Here is an 18,601-nt window from a genome sequence, read left to right as displayed (position 1 = left end):
CATCCAGCCACACTGCACTGGGGTGGGGGTGAAAGGAACCCAAAGGAAAAGTGTTGTTTTCTAAGATAAGTCATATTTATCTAAAAACTTTATAAAAATTTAGAATTGAATGCAATTATCGAGTCGACTGCCTGAACAAGACCCCAGAAGAAACAAAAGCGACTATTTCAAACTGGGTCCTAAATATAAAAAATAAATAAAGATTAAAAAATTCTTCCTGATAGGCAATAAATAATACCCTCTGTACTAGTGAGACTAGCACAATGTAAATGTAAAAGGCACTTTAAAGTTTTCTTCTCAACATTTTTGAGAGCTTTAAATAGTCTTACTATTCCCAAAGAATAATAGGAGAGCTTTTTAAAACAGTAAATACAAGATTTATTATAAATTGTACAGTTTTTAGGCACCATCTGTCATTACTAAAAGAAATGTGGGAATGAGTACTTCTGATTATAATACAATGTTAAAACCTAAAAATAAAGTATCAGAAGCAAAACCCAAGGTTTTCCTTTGTTTGTTTTAGATGGGAGGCAGCATTGGATAGGTTTAGGGTCAGAACATTTTCTAAAAGCACTTCATTTCTGCCAGAATTTTATTGAATTTAATTCTGCTTTTGGCTGTTCATGAAACATACCTCAGAATAAAAGCTATCCAAAGATTCCTTACCAAAAAGAATTTTACCTTCTCTGAATAGGCACTTTTAATTTTATCACTAAAGTTTCTGCAAGTTTAAAAACAGTGGGATGCTAATAAACTGGGTCTCTCTCCAACTAAACTTCAAGCCCCTAGAAAGCAGGTAATGTGTTCCCCAGCATTAGCACGATGAGTGATGAGACACTAACTTTGTCTTTACCTCTCTCTTTATTCCAAAGTTTTCAACCTCTTTCACCAATTGTTTCCATTATACATATAAAAGAAAGAAATGCTAGTCTTTACAACTTCTATTTGTAGAGGGGATGGCTCAAAAGGAAACGGGACATTTGGCACTTGGGTGAAGGAAAGTTCAAGAAAAAGACCACATTCAGTGCTCAGAACCTTTGGAGCTGTGGACTGAAATGCTACACAAAGTGGGAAAATGATCCCTCTCAAAAGCCCTCGAATCTTCTGTAAAGTTTACAGAAATCACAAACTGCTCAATGTAACTGCATTTCTCTTGGAAAATGTTAAGAGTCAAGCCTGCATATTGGTGAGCACGGGCCAAGACCAAATTGGCTCACAGGACTGTGACAAGATGAGCCAACACGGGCAGGGGGACATCTGGATCACTTATGGTGAATTTCAACAGACATGGCATCAGTTCACATAATCTATAAACAGAGCTGTTTTTTAATACAGTGTACTTATTGCAGTGGAAAACATGCAGCACCATTTGAGACAAAAAAGAATTCAAAAACATGGAAATACATTTGGAATCCAAGAATAAATGAACACTAAAAGTTTCTTTTTAAGGGAAAGGATATTCATTTTTGTCAAACATTTACAGTGATATGGGCTCAAAAGCTAGACTCTTTATTGGGTCCCATCAGTCTCTTCTTCAAAATAGACTATGTGAGACCGGCCTAGAGAACACTTGACCATATCCACTTCGCCGCCGCCATTCTTCTCCCGTTGGAAGTGAATGCCAACTAGATCCTCCACAATTTCTTCATCCAGCTGAATGTCTTCCATTCCAGTCAGAAGCACTGTCTTCTTAGATTGTCCTGAAAATACCTAAGCAGGAAAAAAACTAAATAAATAAACAGAAAAATGTTTAAGAGCTTCGAATTACAAAACTTTATGTTCATAAAGTCTGCTTAATGTTTTAGACTTTATCTTAGGAGACACAGGAATCTTAAGAAGATTTTTGAAGCAAGAGAATGTCAGAGCCAGATCTGAATAGCAGAAAGCTAACTCTGGAGGCATTTTGGAGAGCAGAGAGGGAGGGAGGGCAGCTCGAGGACAGGAGCAGTTACAGAAGTCATCAGAAGTGGAACTGACATGATTAAGTGACCAAATGAATATTGAAGGTGAAGCAAAACGAAGAGTTAAATATGAGTTCTAGCTTTCAGGCTGGTAGGCGAGGTAGATGGTAGAGCCTTTTGATATCTAAGAAGAAATAGGAAAAAGGACTATGTTTGGGGTAAAAATAATGAGTTTGGAGAAAATGAACAGGAATTATTTCTCATACCCAATGACAAGAGACACATGAGAGAAATGTTGCTATGTCTCTGTGTATAAAAATAAAGATTATGCCATTATCTAATTTCAGCTTAAAAATTATATTAATAGAATAAACAATGTACAGCTTTGCATTAAAATAATCTTTATAAAAACAAACTCATTCTACACCAAACAGAAATGAAGTGAAGAAACTATTTTGATATTCCCCACTGATAAGATTCAAATAGTAACAGACTCATACCTTTTTCTTTGTTTTCTGTGGGATGGGCTTGGGCAGTGAGTTCCCAAAATGCAAGAGAAGAGATGACCTTACCTGATACTTTTTCAAGTGCTTTTCTACGTAAGGAGAAACAGTAACTCTATGGCAGCTGTCATTTATATAAAGAGGATATTCTCTCTTTTGCAAAATCTTGTCAGCAACTAAAAGCAAAGCAAAAAAATACTTTTTTTAATATCATAAACATTTTAAACCAAAGTTAAAACTTCCTTCAAACAAAACAATATAGTAAACATTGAACTAAAGATTAATTTTTAAGAAATTCTACAGTCCACTTTGAAAATTTCACGGTACATGATTTTGAAAACCACAAGACCAAATGATAATGAGGTTTAAATAGTTCCTTCCATCTTGAATTATTCCCTGCAGTCAGCCAATGCGCAAAGGACTGCAATGTCCTCAGACAGCCTTACCTTGAGCTATATAAAATACAGCAGTCAGCTGCAAAAAGTAACCCACTCATCCTAACATGACTGGAATGTTTTCCAGTTTCTCAAAAACTATGATTAGAATACCATATACATATTTTTTCAATATATTTATAATTTATGATATATATGTGTATAATACATGCACACACATATATAGCAAATTACTTAGTAGTCCTGTCACTAATATATGAGATTCAGTAAACTGAATGATTCTAACCAAAGGGTGGGAGGGGGATAAGGGGATTGAATGTCATCTAGAAAAAGTGAAGGCAAATAAAAATCCATCGGTTTTCTCCAACACAAAGAATAGTCTGATTTACTTTTTAGCAGCATTTTTTCTCCTAGAGTAGAGAAAGGTAGTGTGTCCAGATTGCATAAAGTTTAACAGAAGCAATTCTTGAGAATACCCAACTACCTTCTTTTTCTAACTCCTCTCCCTAGTCCTCTCTGGATCAGCAATACGGTACGGTGATTAAGAGTGTAGGCCCTTGTTAGCGGGGATATGAAGAAATTGGAACCCTGGTGCATTGCTGGTAAGAATGGAAAATGGTGCAGCCACAGCAGAAAACAGTATGATGGTTCCTCAAAATATTAAAAATAGAACTACCATATGGTCCAACAATTCCACTTCTGGCTATATACCCAAAAGAACTGAAAGCCGGGACTCGAACACATACTTGCACACCAATGTTCACAGCAGCATTTTTCACAATGGCCAAAAGCTGGAAGCAACCCAAATGTCCACCAACACATGAATAAATAAATGTGGTGTGTGTATATATATCATACACACAAAGGAATATAATTTAGCCTTAAAAAGGAATAAAATCCTGATACATACTACAACATGGATGAACCTTGAAAACCCTATGCTAAGTAAAATAAGCCAGATACAAAAAGGACAAGTATTATATGACTCCACTTATATGAGGTACCTAGAATAGGCAAATTTATAGAGACAGAAGGTAGAATGGTGGTTATCAGGGGTTGGAGGAAGAGGCAATGGAGAGTTGTTGTTTAATGGGTACAGAGTTTCATTTTGGGATGACAAAATTTCTGGAGATGGGTAGAGGTGATGGTTGCCAACATTGTAAATGTACTGAATACCACTAAATTGTACAATTAAAAATCGTTAAAATGGTAAATATTATATTGTGTATATTTTATCACAGTAAAAAAAAAAGTATACAGGCCCTGAGTCAAATAGACTTGCTTCAGTGCTGGCTCTGCTGCTCGTTAGCTGTGTGGCTTCGAGTATGTTGCTTAACTTACTGAAGCCTCAGTTTCCTTTTCTGCAAAAAGAACATAATTACAACACCTATTTCATAGGTTGTTGTGACACATCAGTAAGAGGCAGCTTGTGAAGTATCTGGAATATCTATCTTCAGAATACCTTTACATCTTTCAGAAGTTACCTACTATAATCTTTGGAACTATTTTTTTTTCTGGCTGGACATAACCTCCAGGAGGACCTCCCCAGATAGATAAGAGCACAGGTTCTCAAGCTAGTATCATATTCTCTCTCACTGTAGAGTTTTAAATTGCATTCTAGTTTATAAATAAGTCTCTCATGGATTGTTTTTAATACAAGAGATGGACCATCTAACAATAAATAGACTAACTAAATATGTGAATTTGGAAAATTAAAATCTGGATCCTTGACTATGGAAATTTCTGCCAAGTTATTGTCCATTTCTAAGATAATATATTAAGGCAACCCTCAAGACCTCTTCCTTTTGTGGCTCTTTCTAACTATAACCCACCCCACTAGGATGCCCTAAACATCATCCAAAGGCCTAGGTCAAAAATGCATATTGATACGTTTGAATGTGCCCAGAGAAAGGTCTAGAAAAACACCCAACTAATCATAACTAACTACATAGTAGGCGAAAGGGAAGTTTAAGGAAATGCCTCATTTTTAACTAAATTTATGCTCTTCTGTATTATTTCAATTTTCTTTAAAAAGCATGCATTACTCTGTAATGAAAAAATCTAATCAATGTTTTTTAATAGGATAGTTGGATTTCTACTATATGTGTAAACCCAGGAGAAGCTCTAAGAACTAGAACAAGAAATTTTACATTAAAAATCACTTGAAAACATTAACAATAGCAACTGCAGAATCTTCTGTTTTCAGTCGTAAGAATGTCAACCACCTTAAAAAGATTTGCTAAAAAGTCCATTTCTACCTGAAAAAAAAGAACAGACATCTGGTTGTTCTCTCCTCAGTTTCCTCATCTGGAAAATGAATGTATCACCTACCCCTGGAGTTGTGCCGAGGATCAGAGGCGATAAATATATAGACACCTTGTAGCATGCCTGGCACGGGATAACAATGCACTGACATTTACAGACGTATTATTTGTAGTAACATTTTCATTCTCAGTAGCACTCATGGAAATTATTTTCTAGACTCTACTATTTTATAAGGTTTTTAAAAATCCCCAATTATCATGCTAGTAAATTTCAAGTAAAAGAAGTAGAATAGGAATACTTTCAGAAATGGCAGCACATAATTGAAACAGAGCGTTTGTTAATTCTCTAAACGTGCGAGTACCTCCGATTTCCACAAACGTGATGACAGCACTTCCGGACCGCTTGTCGTAGTCCACGCATTCCACCTCTCCGCCTCCATTTCGGGACTTACAAAAGCTCAGTTCTAGTCTGTCTCTCATCCGATCTTCAGGCAATTCGTCAGGAATGCCAGTAACGCTGATTTTCATTTTAGAAACTTCTACGTGAACCTGGAAAATTGTTTCATATTTAGAAATATGAATGAGAAAAGTGCCCGTGATTAATAGAAATCCAAAGCACTTTAATCATGGTGCTACCTGGAATCTGACTCCTGAGTTTAACGGAACCGGCTTGGCTATAACTTCCACGTTTACATCGTCTATCTGCACATGATGTTTCCTCATTCTTATCACGTTTTGGGCAACTGAAAAATAATTTGAGAAGTATTAATTTCTAATATTTTAAGAAAGTTTTATGCTTTAAGAACAAATTAGCCTGAATATTTTTAATTATCTTTAATATGAAAGGATCTAATTTTGAAATTTTGCTTGGGACCGGGCGCTGTGGCTCACGCCTGTAATCCTAGCACTCTGGGAGGCCGAGGCGGGAGGATGGTTTGAGCTCAAGAGTTCGAGACCAGCCTGAGCAAGAGCGAGACCCCGTCTCTATTAAAAATAGAAAGAAATTGCCCAAACAACTAAAAGTAGAAAAAGTTAGCTGGGCATGGCAGCGCTTGCCTGTAGTCCCAGCTACCTGGGAGGCTGAGGCAGGAGGATCCCTTGAGCCCAGGAATTTGAGGTTGCTGTGAGCTAGGATGATGCCACGGCACTCTAGCCCGGGCAAGAGAGTGAGACTCTGTCTCAAAAATAAATAAATAAATAAAATTTTGCTTGGGATTTCCAAGTAATAATGGTTTTGCCACCAAAATAGGATATATTAATGTCAAAATGCATCAGCAAAAATTACAACGTAGAAATTCTTATCGAGTTCTAGATTCGTCTCTTAAGATGAATTTCTTAAGAGATAAGCCTGGTAATTCTCCAGAAATTCATACATTATTTCAGTGCCGCCACACACCCTTTCTTTCCACTGTTGACAGCATTACCACGGAACTCCCCTAGAATATTAATGCACAGCCAGAAATCCTTCCATGTTGAGTAAGCTGGGAAAACTTTAGTGATTAAATGTCCTTTTTATATTTAATTTTAATCTTACTTAATTTTATCATTTGTCATTCCTCCTTCATATGTTACAAGCACTACAGAAATATACATATATTCATTTTTGTCTCTGACTTCCCAAGGATTACATATTAAAGACTACATAGGCTGGAATATAAAAGAGTGAGTCTTTTTTTTTTTTCCATATTAATGAGGAATTCTACTTTTGCTAAAATACTCTTGACATCATTCTTTAAAAAGTTGATAGTCCTGCTATCCCAGTCACAAAGTTGTCAAGTCTAATTTATCCACACAGACGGGACAGGCTTCATAATACAATTATGCCAAAAGTCATTAGAATGCCAGAGACCAAGCATATATCAGTTTAAAATGTATGTGGGTGGGTATTTCTTTTTAATTGTGTGACATGAGTTTATAGCACTTGATTTGTTGATCTTGGAAGCTGCTATTCTAATTTATCATGAAGATAAGAGATGTTCACGCTCTGTCTTATAAACTTCATATGTGTTTATGACAACCAGAGAGCACATCACAGCTGGAAGAAGAGAGAATAGAGCCAGAAGGCAGGGCATTGTCTTGTGGGAATTCAACTCTCTGTACCACAACATGACTCTATAACTTGGATGATGACTCTTTTTTTTTTTTTTTTTTTTTTTGCTAAGGACAACAGACAATAATAACAGCAAGTATCAATGAGTAATACTCAGATGATCCTCCTTCCTCCCACTCCCCTGAAAACCCCCAACATCTGGTGATCTGACGCAGCTGAGAGAAATCACTTGTGCTTCAACTTTTGTGACTGTGATAGTCAAAAGCCAACTCTTCTTTAATTGTGTTTTAACCTATCGTTGTCCCAGGAGATCGAGACCCCAGAGCCACATCAAGGGGAGAAGCAGTGATGTGGCTGTTTCTGAAGAGAATCCCATTCCCATCATTCCCAGGTATTTGCTGTGCAGAATCCCTGCCTCCGGAATCCTCATTACATTTTACATCTTTCAGTTATATCCCAGTTACCACCCACTGCCAACCATCAGCGTGGCTCTTGGCCTCGTCCTCCACCTTCAACTGCGGTGGTGGCTCCAGGGTGAAGGAAAGCACACTGGGGACATCCGCCTTGTCTGTGCATATACTGACCTGAGGGAATGCCTTTCCCTTTAACATTTATTTTAGGCTACAGGGGTGGACCAGTTTTCAGGAGACGTGGGTTAGAATGATTGATTCTCAGAACCTGAGCACTGGAAGGGCTGTGAAGACCACCTGGTCCCACTCCATAACTTAAATATGAGAACAAAGGCCTGGGACGGCAGCCTGCTCAGAGGAATGTTGATCCAGTGGGACGTACATGGGCACTCAGGGGTTGGCTCTCGGCTCAGCAATGTATTAACTGTATGGACTCTGAGCAAGTTCCTCATCTTCTCTAAGCTTCTGTTACCTTACCTGGAAAATTTCTAATGTAATTAGCAATAATAACAGCTAACATTTATGAAGTGTTCATTATGTGTCAGACACTGTGCTAAGGATTTTATCAACACTTTTCATTTAATACTCAAAGCAGCCTCATGAAATAGGTAATACCACAAAGCGACTGTCATAAAAGCCTGAGGTTTATAATGAACTCACCCCAAATTATGCTTCTATGAAGGGACAAAGCTGGGACTCAAAGCCAGACCCTCCTCGTTAAGGCACGCCCAGCTCTGAGCAAGGGCCTCACCTGGGCAGATTCAGCAAACATCAGGTCTCGTCCCAAGTCTCTAACTCTCAGGTTCTTTCCATTCACTGGTTATGTGCCCTTAGATAAATCACTCAAACATCCTCAGAATCTGTTTTCTTGGCTATAAAATGTCTACATTTAATGTATAAAATCATAACTGTCCTATCCTGCTGTGTTTATGAAGTTATACAAGTATAAAATGAGTATACTACCTTAAAACATTATTACTGTCATTATCCTTTTTAGGTAGCACGTGGAATAGAAAGAGGCTGGTATTGGACATCGTAACACCTGGATTTGAGTCCCAGAGTTGCCACTTTCTGAATAAGTGATCATATTCAAGGCACTTAACATGTCAGAGTCAATTTTCTCGTCTGTAAAATGGAAATAATCATACCTGCCTCAGAGTGTCACTATGAAGATGAGAAGAAATGATATATGTAAAAATTGTAAAGTAGACAAATAGCTATGAAAGATCTTTGAAAGTCCAAGTGCTTTCCAAATAACATGGTCATATTTTTTAACATGAGTCATACCATCTTCTTTTTCAAAGGTGATAAGTGCTTGCCCATTTTGTAGCTCATAAGGAACTTTTGTGCTCACTTGAAATGAACAAGAGACATTTGAAAACTGGCTGTCATCCTCAGGAGTTTCCACTGATAAGAATTTTATCTTCGTTTCAGGAATATCCTCTTTAACCTAATTCAAACAGAAACATTTGATTAAAATCAAGACAAGAAATAACTGAAGTCCTTCCAATGATAACGTGATTTGGTCATCCAATATTTCATTCTCCACTAATTTTAGAATCTCACAGAATATTGAGTATGGTCTTATTTAATATCTTGAGTAATTGCTTCTTCCCATGTAAGTACTCAGTAATGTAATCAAATGTTGATCCTTTAATATCATTTCACAGATGAAATTATAAATATATAATCCTCTCACCTTATCTAATCAATGTTTAAACAGGTCAATATTGTATGGTTTTCAATTCTAAAGTCTACATCATTCGTGTACGTAAGTACTTTCTAAACAACTGTGCCAATAACAGACTCTCTCACAAGGGAATCTTTAAAGAGTTTGTTTAATTTCATTGCAAAGAAGTATGAAATACAGAGTTGGGTATACTATAATTATTTTTATGGTAAACCCATATAATTTCATCCAAAAAGAAAGATTCCTGAATTAGATGATTTTAAATTTATCGTATTTAAATTTGACTGTCCCCAACACCTGCCCATCAACTTTTTAACCACTACTACAACTTAGGTTTATAAAAAAGTGAAGGGACACTATCAACAAGAATTGTAACCTGGAGAGAATAAAGTCCGGTGGTTATACTTGGCTGCTTAAAATCATTGGGATTAACAGACTTACACAACTACACATCAATGCATAAATGAGTTAAGTGTTTGCATTTCTATTTCCCATGGTTATTTCACATGCTGAAATAAAAGGTGTTTATCACAAAGAGATCAGAAATATTCATTAAGTCACTTGATCTAATTTTACATTTACTCTTATCTTTCCACGTAACTCCAGTAAGATTTCTGATTACTGTAAGGCTAACTTCAAAACAATCTGCAGTGCCTGAGAAAAGGCAGAGTATTTATTTCCCAATAATGTGGAAATATCCAGTACACCCTGAGAAGCCAAGAACTGTCTGGAGTTAGAGTGAGAAAGCCTGATTCTATTCCTGACCATATTGTGACAGAGAGTAATTCACTTAAGCTCTCTGGATCACAGTTTCGGTCCTCTATAAAGTGGGCCAACTGGGCTGGCTGGTTTGTGAAGATGCTTTTAGTTGTAAGACTAAATGATTCTGTAGCCATTATAAAAAATACAAAAATAACAGATGTTGGTGAGGATGCGGAGAAAAGGGAACTTTTATATGCTGTTGGTGGGAATGTAAACTATTAATAGTACAGCCACTGCACTGTGGAAAACAATATGGAGATTTCTCAAAAAACTAAAAATAGAATTACCATTCAATCCAGCAATCCCACTACTGGGTAACTACCCAAAGGAAGAGAAATCAACGTATCAAAAAGATACCTGCACTCGCATGTTTATTAGCTGCAGCACTATTCACAATAGCAAAGATATAGAACCAACCTAAGTGTTCATCAACAGATGAATGGATAAATAAAATGTGGCATATATACACAATGAAATACTATTCAGCCATAAAAAAGAATAAATAAAATCATGTCATTTGCAGCACCACGGATGGAACTCGAGGTCATTACATTAAGTGAAATAAGCCAAGCGCAAAGAGACAAATATGGAATGTTCTCACTTATATGTGGGAGCTAAAAAATTTGATCACATGGTGGCGGAGAGTGGAAAGACAGATAGCAGAGACCGGGAAGGGTGAGTGGAGGGGAAAGAGGAAGATGAAGAGAAGTGGATTAAAGGGTACACAGTAAGATAGAAGGAATAAATTCAATGTTTGATATCAGAATAGGGTAATTATACTTTAAAAAATGTACTGTACTCAGGTGATGGACACCCTGACTTGATCACTATGCATTATATACATGTAACAAAATTTCACATGTACCCTATAAATTTGTACAAGAAAAAGGACTAAATACTTCTGGTTCTAGTCTGAGAATTAACCAGAATCCTAACAGAGTCTTCTGCAAGAAGTCACTCATCTCATAAACACTGGGAACCTCACTTCCTGATATTCAATATCCTATTCAGCATCTCAGAAACAAAAAGTGGCAATGCTTTAATGTTTAACAATCTGGATTGTTAAAAAAGAAAAAAAGGGGTAAAAGTTATACATAATGAAAATACAGGAAAATACAGGAGACAATTTAAATGGTGAGGATTAATATATGTCCAACTTTTTTAAACTGTGAAATTCATTTAAATTACCACAGCACCTTGGATGAGAAGAATAATAAAAGAACTCAGTGAGAAAACCAAGAATTTGATCCCAAAGTGATTGATAATGACCATTGTGGGAAGCAAATTTTATTAATTTTTGTTTTTGTGAATTGTATTAAAGCGTATAAATAGAAAAGTATGTATATCGTTAAGTGTATGATGAAATTTTACAAAGGTAACATGTATGACTGGTGCCCTGATAGTAAGCAGAACATGAAAACACCTCAGAAAGCCCCTGGGTTCCTTCTGTGTCCCACCATTCAAGGGTAACCACTATTATGAATTTAAACATTCTGTTTTTGTGCTTTATTTAAATGGAAACATATTGTATGCTGCCTTCTGTCTTTTTAGGGTCAGCATCATGTTTGTGAGATTCATTCATGTTGCTGCATATAGTTGTGGTCTGTTCACTCTCATCGCGATGTAGTATTCCATTGTATGAATATACCCCAACTTATTAATTCATTCTACTATGGAGGGATATTTGGGTTGTTTTCCAATCTGAGCTATTAAAAATGGTTGTGCCATGGATGACCATATGTTTTAAAAGTGAATTTTGTAAATTAGATTGCTTTTTTTGAAAAGTGTGTGTCCACATTTTTAATAAAATGTGATACATAAAATAACTGAATACCTGGAATTCTCTGGTGGCCTCTTGTATCTCAGCTTCAAGCTTTTGGATCTCTTCCTTTAGCTGAGCATTTTCCTTCATCATTTCACCAATTAATCCCTAAAAAATATCAAATGGTACCAAAAAAATTAAACAGTCCTGAACTCATGTTGATAAATGAATTAAAGACAATAAATTTCTCTCATCCTGAACATGGCAAAGAAAGGCATTAGACAGTCTCAGAATAAATATGACTATGTGAACAATGCATTTTTAAAAATATTTGACATCATCACCTGTCTATTCTAACACCGCCAATTATTACTATCTCCGTTATATAAACAAGGAAATGACCTTTCACACTGGACCAAAGTCATAGAAATTTTTAAAGTAAGGCAAAGATTGAGACTCAGATCATCTGAATCTTAGTTCAATGCTCTATCAACTCCCTTCCTCACTATTTGTAAGTACAACATGACTTTTAAATTGCACTACAATTGTGGAATGTTACTCTGGCGCAGTTTAAAAAAAAATTAGCTGTGATTCCAGTATACAGCTGCCTTGACAAGAGAGACATATGGCCTTGGGTAAGTTGTTTAAGCTACCTGAGCCTCTGTTCTCTCTTAGGGTCTGATCAGATAATTGCTAACTAAGCTCTCCATTTTTAGGTGCAAATCCAAGAAATGAGGGAGCGAGTGAGAAAGCAGCTAATGTCATAAGCCTTGCATGAGAAAGAAGAGAAATGTGACTACCCTTGTAAGGCTTGAATAACATAATGGAAGTTAAACATTTTTGAAAAGCCTCATAGTCTCCCAAATTCAAGGTAATGTTGGACAAAGACATATAAGACATGCCTTACTTAATCTGTCATGGGATTAGTTGAAAAAAATGCCTTACTGCAAAACTAATAGATATAAATTAATTTTTAACAATACCCAGTAAATTTCATTTTCACCTCATTTTGTCCATCTTTCATAAATTCGTCTGGCCAATGCTCCTTAAGAACTTGTTTTTTGTTGTCTTTATCAGCTGCCATGATTCTCTATTATAAAAAATAAATACATTAAAAATAGCATATATACACATAAGTTCAAGAAGAAAGAAAAAACGACTTTTATCCTTTTATGGAAGAGACCTCTCTTCTTTGCTATATCTTTTTTCCTGTCATCAAATTCTTTACTATCATGTGGCTTATATCCAAAAAAGTTTATATTTCAAATAACTTTCACACCTATAAATATATAAGACAATTTTAAAAATCCTTTGCTTTTCAACATAATAATGTACAGAAGATCATGGCCATCAATGTTCTTTTGTAGTTCACATCCCAATCATAATATTATGTTCCATTGTAAAAGCCTATTATTTTGGTCTTCCAACCTTTTTCAAAAATTTTGAGTTAAACATTTAATTCTCCCTATTGTATGCTCCAAATGTAGACAAAATCAAAAGTCCTCCAACACAGTGTTTCTCTACAAAGGCGTTCTTACCTGGAATTTTCATAAATGATGCCCTGGGTCCATAAACTAGTATGAGAAAAAAATTACATGTTTATTTCTAATAACCTCTAACTGAAAATTAGCATTCTCTTCAATTATGAATATGGCAACAAACTACAGCAGTATTCACAGCACCTGTGACAGTGAGCAGTAGAAAGCATAGATATTTTCATAGAATAATAATTGTTGCCGATATGCTGAAATACTGTTTGTGTTTGACCTGGCTTCTGTATTAATTATTAAACTCATTGCTAGGTCTTATGATATATTGTAACATATTGATATATATTACTATTTCAAAAATTTGTTTTTTTAATATTCTGATAACCACATTTCAGTATAATTGGTTTTCTTTGTAATATATGTATTTTATTTCACATATTTAAAAAATTTTTTGGGGGGGATGGTATGGAAAGGCCATAGATTTCACAATCTGGCAAAGGAGTCCATGGCACACAAAAAAAATTAAGAACTCCCACCTGCATATAAATTTACTGAGACAGAAAACTCCCAGCTCAAAAATGGGACAAAGGATATCATGACTCTCCTTATGTTTTTAGATGTACACTAATAACCAATCTGCAATATAATTTTCTAAGATTTCAAGTGGCTAAATTCTCATTATTCTTGAAAGAGAAACAGAAGATATCTATTCCTCTTTAAAAATAAAAGAGAAGACTAGCAAAAAATTAGTCATGTCTTAGTTTACCCAGTGTGAACAGAGGAGTGTCAAAAACAGAGGCGGTCACATAACACCCAGATCTTGGTTTCTAATACTATTCCCCAATAAAAGGAACTGGGGCTCCCTGGAGCAATGGCTGATTCTAGGTCTGGGGCAGAAAATATACAAGATAAGCCTGGAATATCTTGTAGCTCCAGAAAAATAAAAAGCACTCAAAAAACACACACACACAATGGAGGTATGTGAAAGGGGACGCAGGAGCCAACTGAAAGAACTCCCAGTGGCCAAAGGTACATACAGGGAATTGACCAAGTAAATAAATATATGGATGTAGTAGGAGCCAGGTGTTTTGCCGTCAGAGAAGGTAATTACAAATACGGAAAGGGAGAAAACTAGAATGAATCCTATTGATTGGAACTGGATATATTAATGTAATTTCATGGTTTATGATAGATTGATATAAATGTGTGTGTTTAATGTATAAACAAATACATATCTACCCCAGCTTTGCCTGCTGAGAGGGCCTGGGAACAGAGACAATAGCAATGAGCATAGCCAGCACCCAGACTTTGGTTTCTAAGTCTCCACTTGAAAGGAACCAGGGCTCTTTGGAAAAATGGCTGATCCCAGGACCAGGACACAAAAACTACAAGATGAGCAAGGCAGTGTTTAAAGAATGATGAAAACATATCAAAAGGACACAGAATTCAACTTGAGATGGTTTTCACTGGCCAAATCTGACAATAAATTGAAGATTAAAACAAATAATGGTAGTAATGATTAAATCCATTGAGTAAAATAGAAAACTGAATCCAAATAAATTGGAAATTTTGGTGGAGAAAGGAATATTTAGTTAGTTCCAAAACACTTTCCCACAAAATACTTACCAATTTCAAAGGGGGAAACAAGTAACTTTACAGTAGAGAAGCCTGGCAGATGCCACCATAATGAGATAATTAAGTAAATAACGGTGATACTCAAAATCATGTCACATATAATAGGATTCATTGAGAAGAAAACAGTGTGACTTTGATAATATTCCTACCAAAGTTGCATAACCTGAATCTAAGCACGAGGAAACAAACTTAAATTGAGATGCACTCTACTATACAACTGGCCTGTCCTCTTTAAAAGTTTCTAGTCCATGAAAGTCAAGGAAAGACCAAGAAACTTCCAGACTGAAGGAGACTAAAGAGACATCACAATTACGTGCAATGCATGATTCTGAACTGGACCCTTTTGCTACTGTTGAGACTCAGAAACCAATACCTTGAAATATGGTGCTTTGACATGCTGAACTGAAGAAGGCTCAAGGTCTCTCTGACATTCTGCCCCCCCAATGCCTCTCATTACTCTGGCTCCCAAAGCACAGATGAAATTGTTCTCTGAAGTTCCCTTATCTACCTAAAGTCCCAGTCTGCCAAGGAAGAAAACAATTACCTCTGGTCCCTTCCCTGAGTTTTCATTAACTGAACTCATATCACAGGAAGAAAGACACATCCAGACAGACTCATCACAAACCATTGTCTGTTTTTTGGGCCCAACAGACTTTGTGCTAGGTCATTATATGTTCTTCAAGCCCATTGAATTCCCCTAAAAGTCACTTACTATCTCCCTAAAAGCATCCAAACTTCCCCATCTCCCTTCCCCTAAAAAGTAGGGTATGTAAGCATCTGTACCCCATTGTGTGGTATAGTAATCACTCAGTGATTCTTCCCGCTGCATAATAATATATTTGGATGCCATTTTCCCTATTAATCTCTCTCATCAGTTGATTTCTTCAGCGAACCTTCGGAGGGCAAAGAGGAAGTTTTCCCTTGGTTCCTACACTATACAAGATATTATTGGGACAATTGGTGAAATTTGAATTAGATCTGATGATTAGATGGTAGTACCATATCACTGTTAACTTCCTGATTTTGATGACTGTATTGTGGTTATGTAGGAACACACCTTTTATTGTAGAAAATGTATATTCAAGTATTCCAGGGTGATGGGTCATCAGGTTGGAATTTATTCTTAAATAATTCAGGAAAATGAAAAGTTGTTTTATGTACTTACAACTTTTCTATATGTTTGAGATGGTTTGAGATGATATATATATTTTTTAAACCATATATATATATGTGCACACACACATATATATATACATGTAGATCCCTATTGTATCGACAGCAGAATCTTCCTAATGGTGGTCATCCAAGATCTGACACAAACTAATCCCAACTCACTCTCCAGTCTTATTTAGACAATTCCCCAACTCAGTTTCCTAACCACACAGAACCCCTGAAGGGTACTTTATCTCTCTCCTGTCCCTCAATATGTCACATTCTTCCTACCCTACCAGCCTTAATCTCTACCTAATGAAATCCTACTATTCAAGGTCCATTCCAAATTTCCCCCAAGTTTTTGAAGACTTTTCTTATTCCCCCAAAGAACGTCGCCTCCCTCTCCCTTTATTTATTTTAATTATTCATGTACCCGTGTCATTTTCCACAAGAAGTTGGTAGAGATCTTAAGGGCAGGGACCCTGTCTACTCCTCATTGCATCTATCAGAGCACCTAGCATATTACCAGCTTACATGTCGAAAATACTCAGTTTATAGCATTGTGTGGTATCTTGATTCGGGGATTTATTGTGCTCAGGACATCACATGCATATGAAGTCCTCTTACTACATTTCCAGAGGACAGAAACTGCAATATTTTTTAATTGCTTTTCTTTAATTATTGTAACAATGCCAATAGTCTTTTTTTTTTTTAATTTATAAAGAAAAGAGATTTATTTGGCTCATGGTTCTGAAGACTGGGAGGTCCATCCAAGCACATGGTGCTGGCATCTGTTTGGCCATCTGGTGAGGGGCCTACTTGCTGTGACATAACATAGCCAAAGGGCAAGAGGGCACAAGGTGGGGGGAGAAAAGGGGGGAGGACAATAGTCTTAAGAGCTTGTAATCAGTATAAATGGTCTACTTACATAATTCCTCCAGCACTCCTTCGGCATATTGCCGAAGTTAGCATCTGGATATGTCTCCTCTTTGTGTAAGTGAGATATACAATAATTTTTTCCTCTTACACAATCATGCGGTAGGCAAAATAATGGTGCCCTAAAAGATGTATAATCCCAAGAATCTGTGACTATGTTAGATTATACAGCAAAGGAGAATGAAGGTTGCAGATTGAATTAAGGTCTCTGCTAATCAGCTGATTTTAAAATAGGGAAATCACTCTAGATTATCTGGGGAGGCCCAGTGTAATCACCAGGGTCCTTAAAAGTGAAAGAGAAAGACAGAAGAGGAGAATCAGAGTGACATGTGATCATAGAAGAATGGTCTGAGATGGAGGAAGGGCCACAGAGCTGAGTAGGGTGGGCAGCTTCTAGAAGATGGGAAGGGGATTCACCCCCAAAGCTTCCAGAGAGGACGTCCTTCCAACACTTTGATTCTAACCCAGTGAGACCTGGGTATGACTTGTACGCAATCCTAAAATAATAAAGTGTGTGTGTATATGTGTGTGTGTGTGTGTGTGTGTGTGTGTGTGTGTGTGTGTGTGTGTGTGTGTGTGTGTGTGTGTGTATGTGTGTTTAAGCCACTAAATCCCTGTAATTTGTTATGGCAGCGAATAAAAAGCCAATACAAATCACCATCCCCTCATATCACTGCGGTGCGAGGCCCTATAGAATGGAACCTTCCTGTATGCATGCCTGGCAGCAAAAAGAAGGAAACAGAACGTATACATGTTGTGGAGACTGCGTACATAGTATTCCCCTTTGCTTGTCTCCTTCAAGAAAAATCTTGCATATTCTGAAAAACGAGGCATGATTGCACAATCCTGCGCCTGCCAAGGATTATGTCTCCTTAAGAAATCCATTTTCCTAAGAACTCTCTCTAGAGACACTCCAAGAAACTGTGAGGAAAAGCACATCACTTTAAGTTTCAATTTCCCAAATGAAGCAAAGCACACAGGCGACGGGGTTAGAAGCCGGGAAGGCACAGCGGGCCGGGGCAGGTGCCCCCAAGCAGCGCTGTGGCCTCGGGCCGGGAGCGCGGAGCCGCCACACCCGCGTCACCCGCTCCCGCGCTGCCCCCGCCCTGCGGAACCCGCAGCCCTCCCCTCTGTGGCTCGCTAGCTCGAGACCGCTAGTACCCGGGCTGGCAGCGGGGGGCAGGACACCGCACTCACCGCGTCCGCCGGCCGAGCGCAGCGCCCCGGAGCCCAGCGCGCTCTCCCTTCCCGGAAACCACGAGCGGGTCGCCGGAACCCCCGGAGGGACTGGGTGGGGACGGCGCGGGGTCCCAGACCTGGCCCTGCCTTGTGCGGAAGCTCTTTGGGAGATCTGAGGTGCCTTCGAAGCAGGTGTCCGTCGCATTAACAACTTTGTCTTCACAAAGTTCTCCAACACTTCACCACTGCCAGGAATACCAAATCTGGTGTCTCCACCGACTAGTCCAGAAACAGGTTATAACTAATTTCACTTTCGATTTTTAAAACGTAGTTGTTTTGCATGGATTATCTCAAAAGCATTCCCGAAGTTTCCATAAACCCTAATTTTAGGGAATGTTTTCAAAACCACTTTTTTGCGTGTATGCAGGACATATTATTGGAAAAGCGGATAGAATCCAAATAAAGACGGTCA

The 18,601-nt window shown here is 37.4% G+C and overlaps 1 protein-coding gene across 2 annotated transcripts; it reads right to left on the bottom strand.

Annotated features, from left to right (window-relative positions):
* Nucleotides 1–569: 569 nt before the first annotated feature.
* Nucleotides 570–18,382, bottom strand: NMI (N-myc (and STAT) interactor). 2 transcript variants are annotated; one of them, XM_012659259.1, is made up of 8 exons: nucleotides 18,148–18,382; nucleotides 12,741–12,827; nucleotides 11,810–11,905; nucleotides 8,811–8,973; nucleotides 5,700–5,806; nucleotides 5,426–5,612; nucleotides 2,474–2,580; nucleotides 570–1,710 (listed from the first exon to the last, which is right to left on the bottom strand). In XM_012659259.1, the coding sequence occupies exons 2-8, from the start codon at nucleotides 12,819–12,821 to the stop codon at nucleotides 1,510–1,512; spliced, it is 942 nt and encodes a 313-aa protein (XP_012514713.1). In that variant the 5' UTR covers nucleotides 12,822–12,827; nucleotides 18,148–18,382; the 3' UTR covers nucleotides 570–1,509. The 2 variants fall into 2 exon arrangements, with proteins under 2 accessions (XP_012514713.1, XP_012514721.1); XM_012659267.1 differs by lacking the exon at nucleotides 12,741–12,827.
* Nucleotides 18,383–18,601: the final 219 nt, after the last annotated feature.

The sequence above is a fragment of the Propithecus coquereli genome, unplaced genomic scaffold (assembly GCF_000956105.1).
Source record: "Propithecus coquereli isolate 6110/MARCELLA unplaced genomic scaffold, Pcoq_1.0 Scaffold118, whole genome shotgun sequence".
Taxonomy (NCBI): Eukaryota; Metazoa; Chordata; class Mammalia; order Primates; family Indriidae; genus Propithecus; species Propithecus coquereli.
This window is presented reverse-complemented; position numbering and strand designations above follow the sequence as displayed.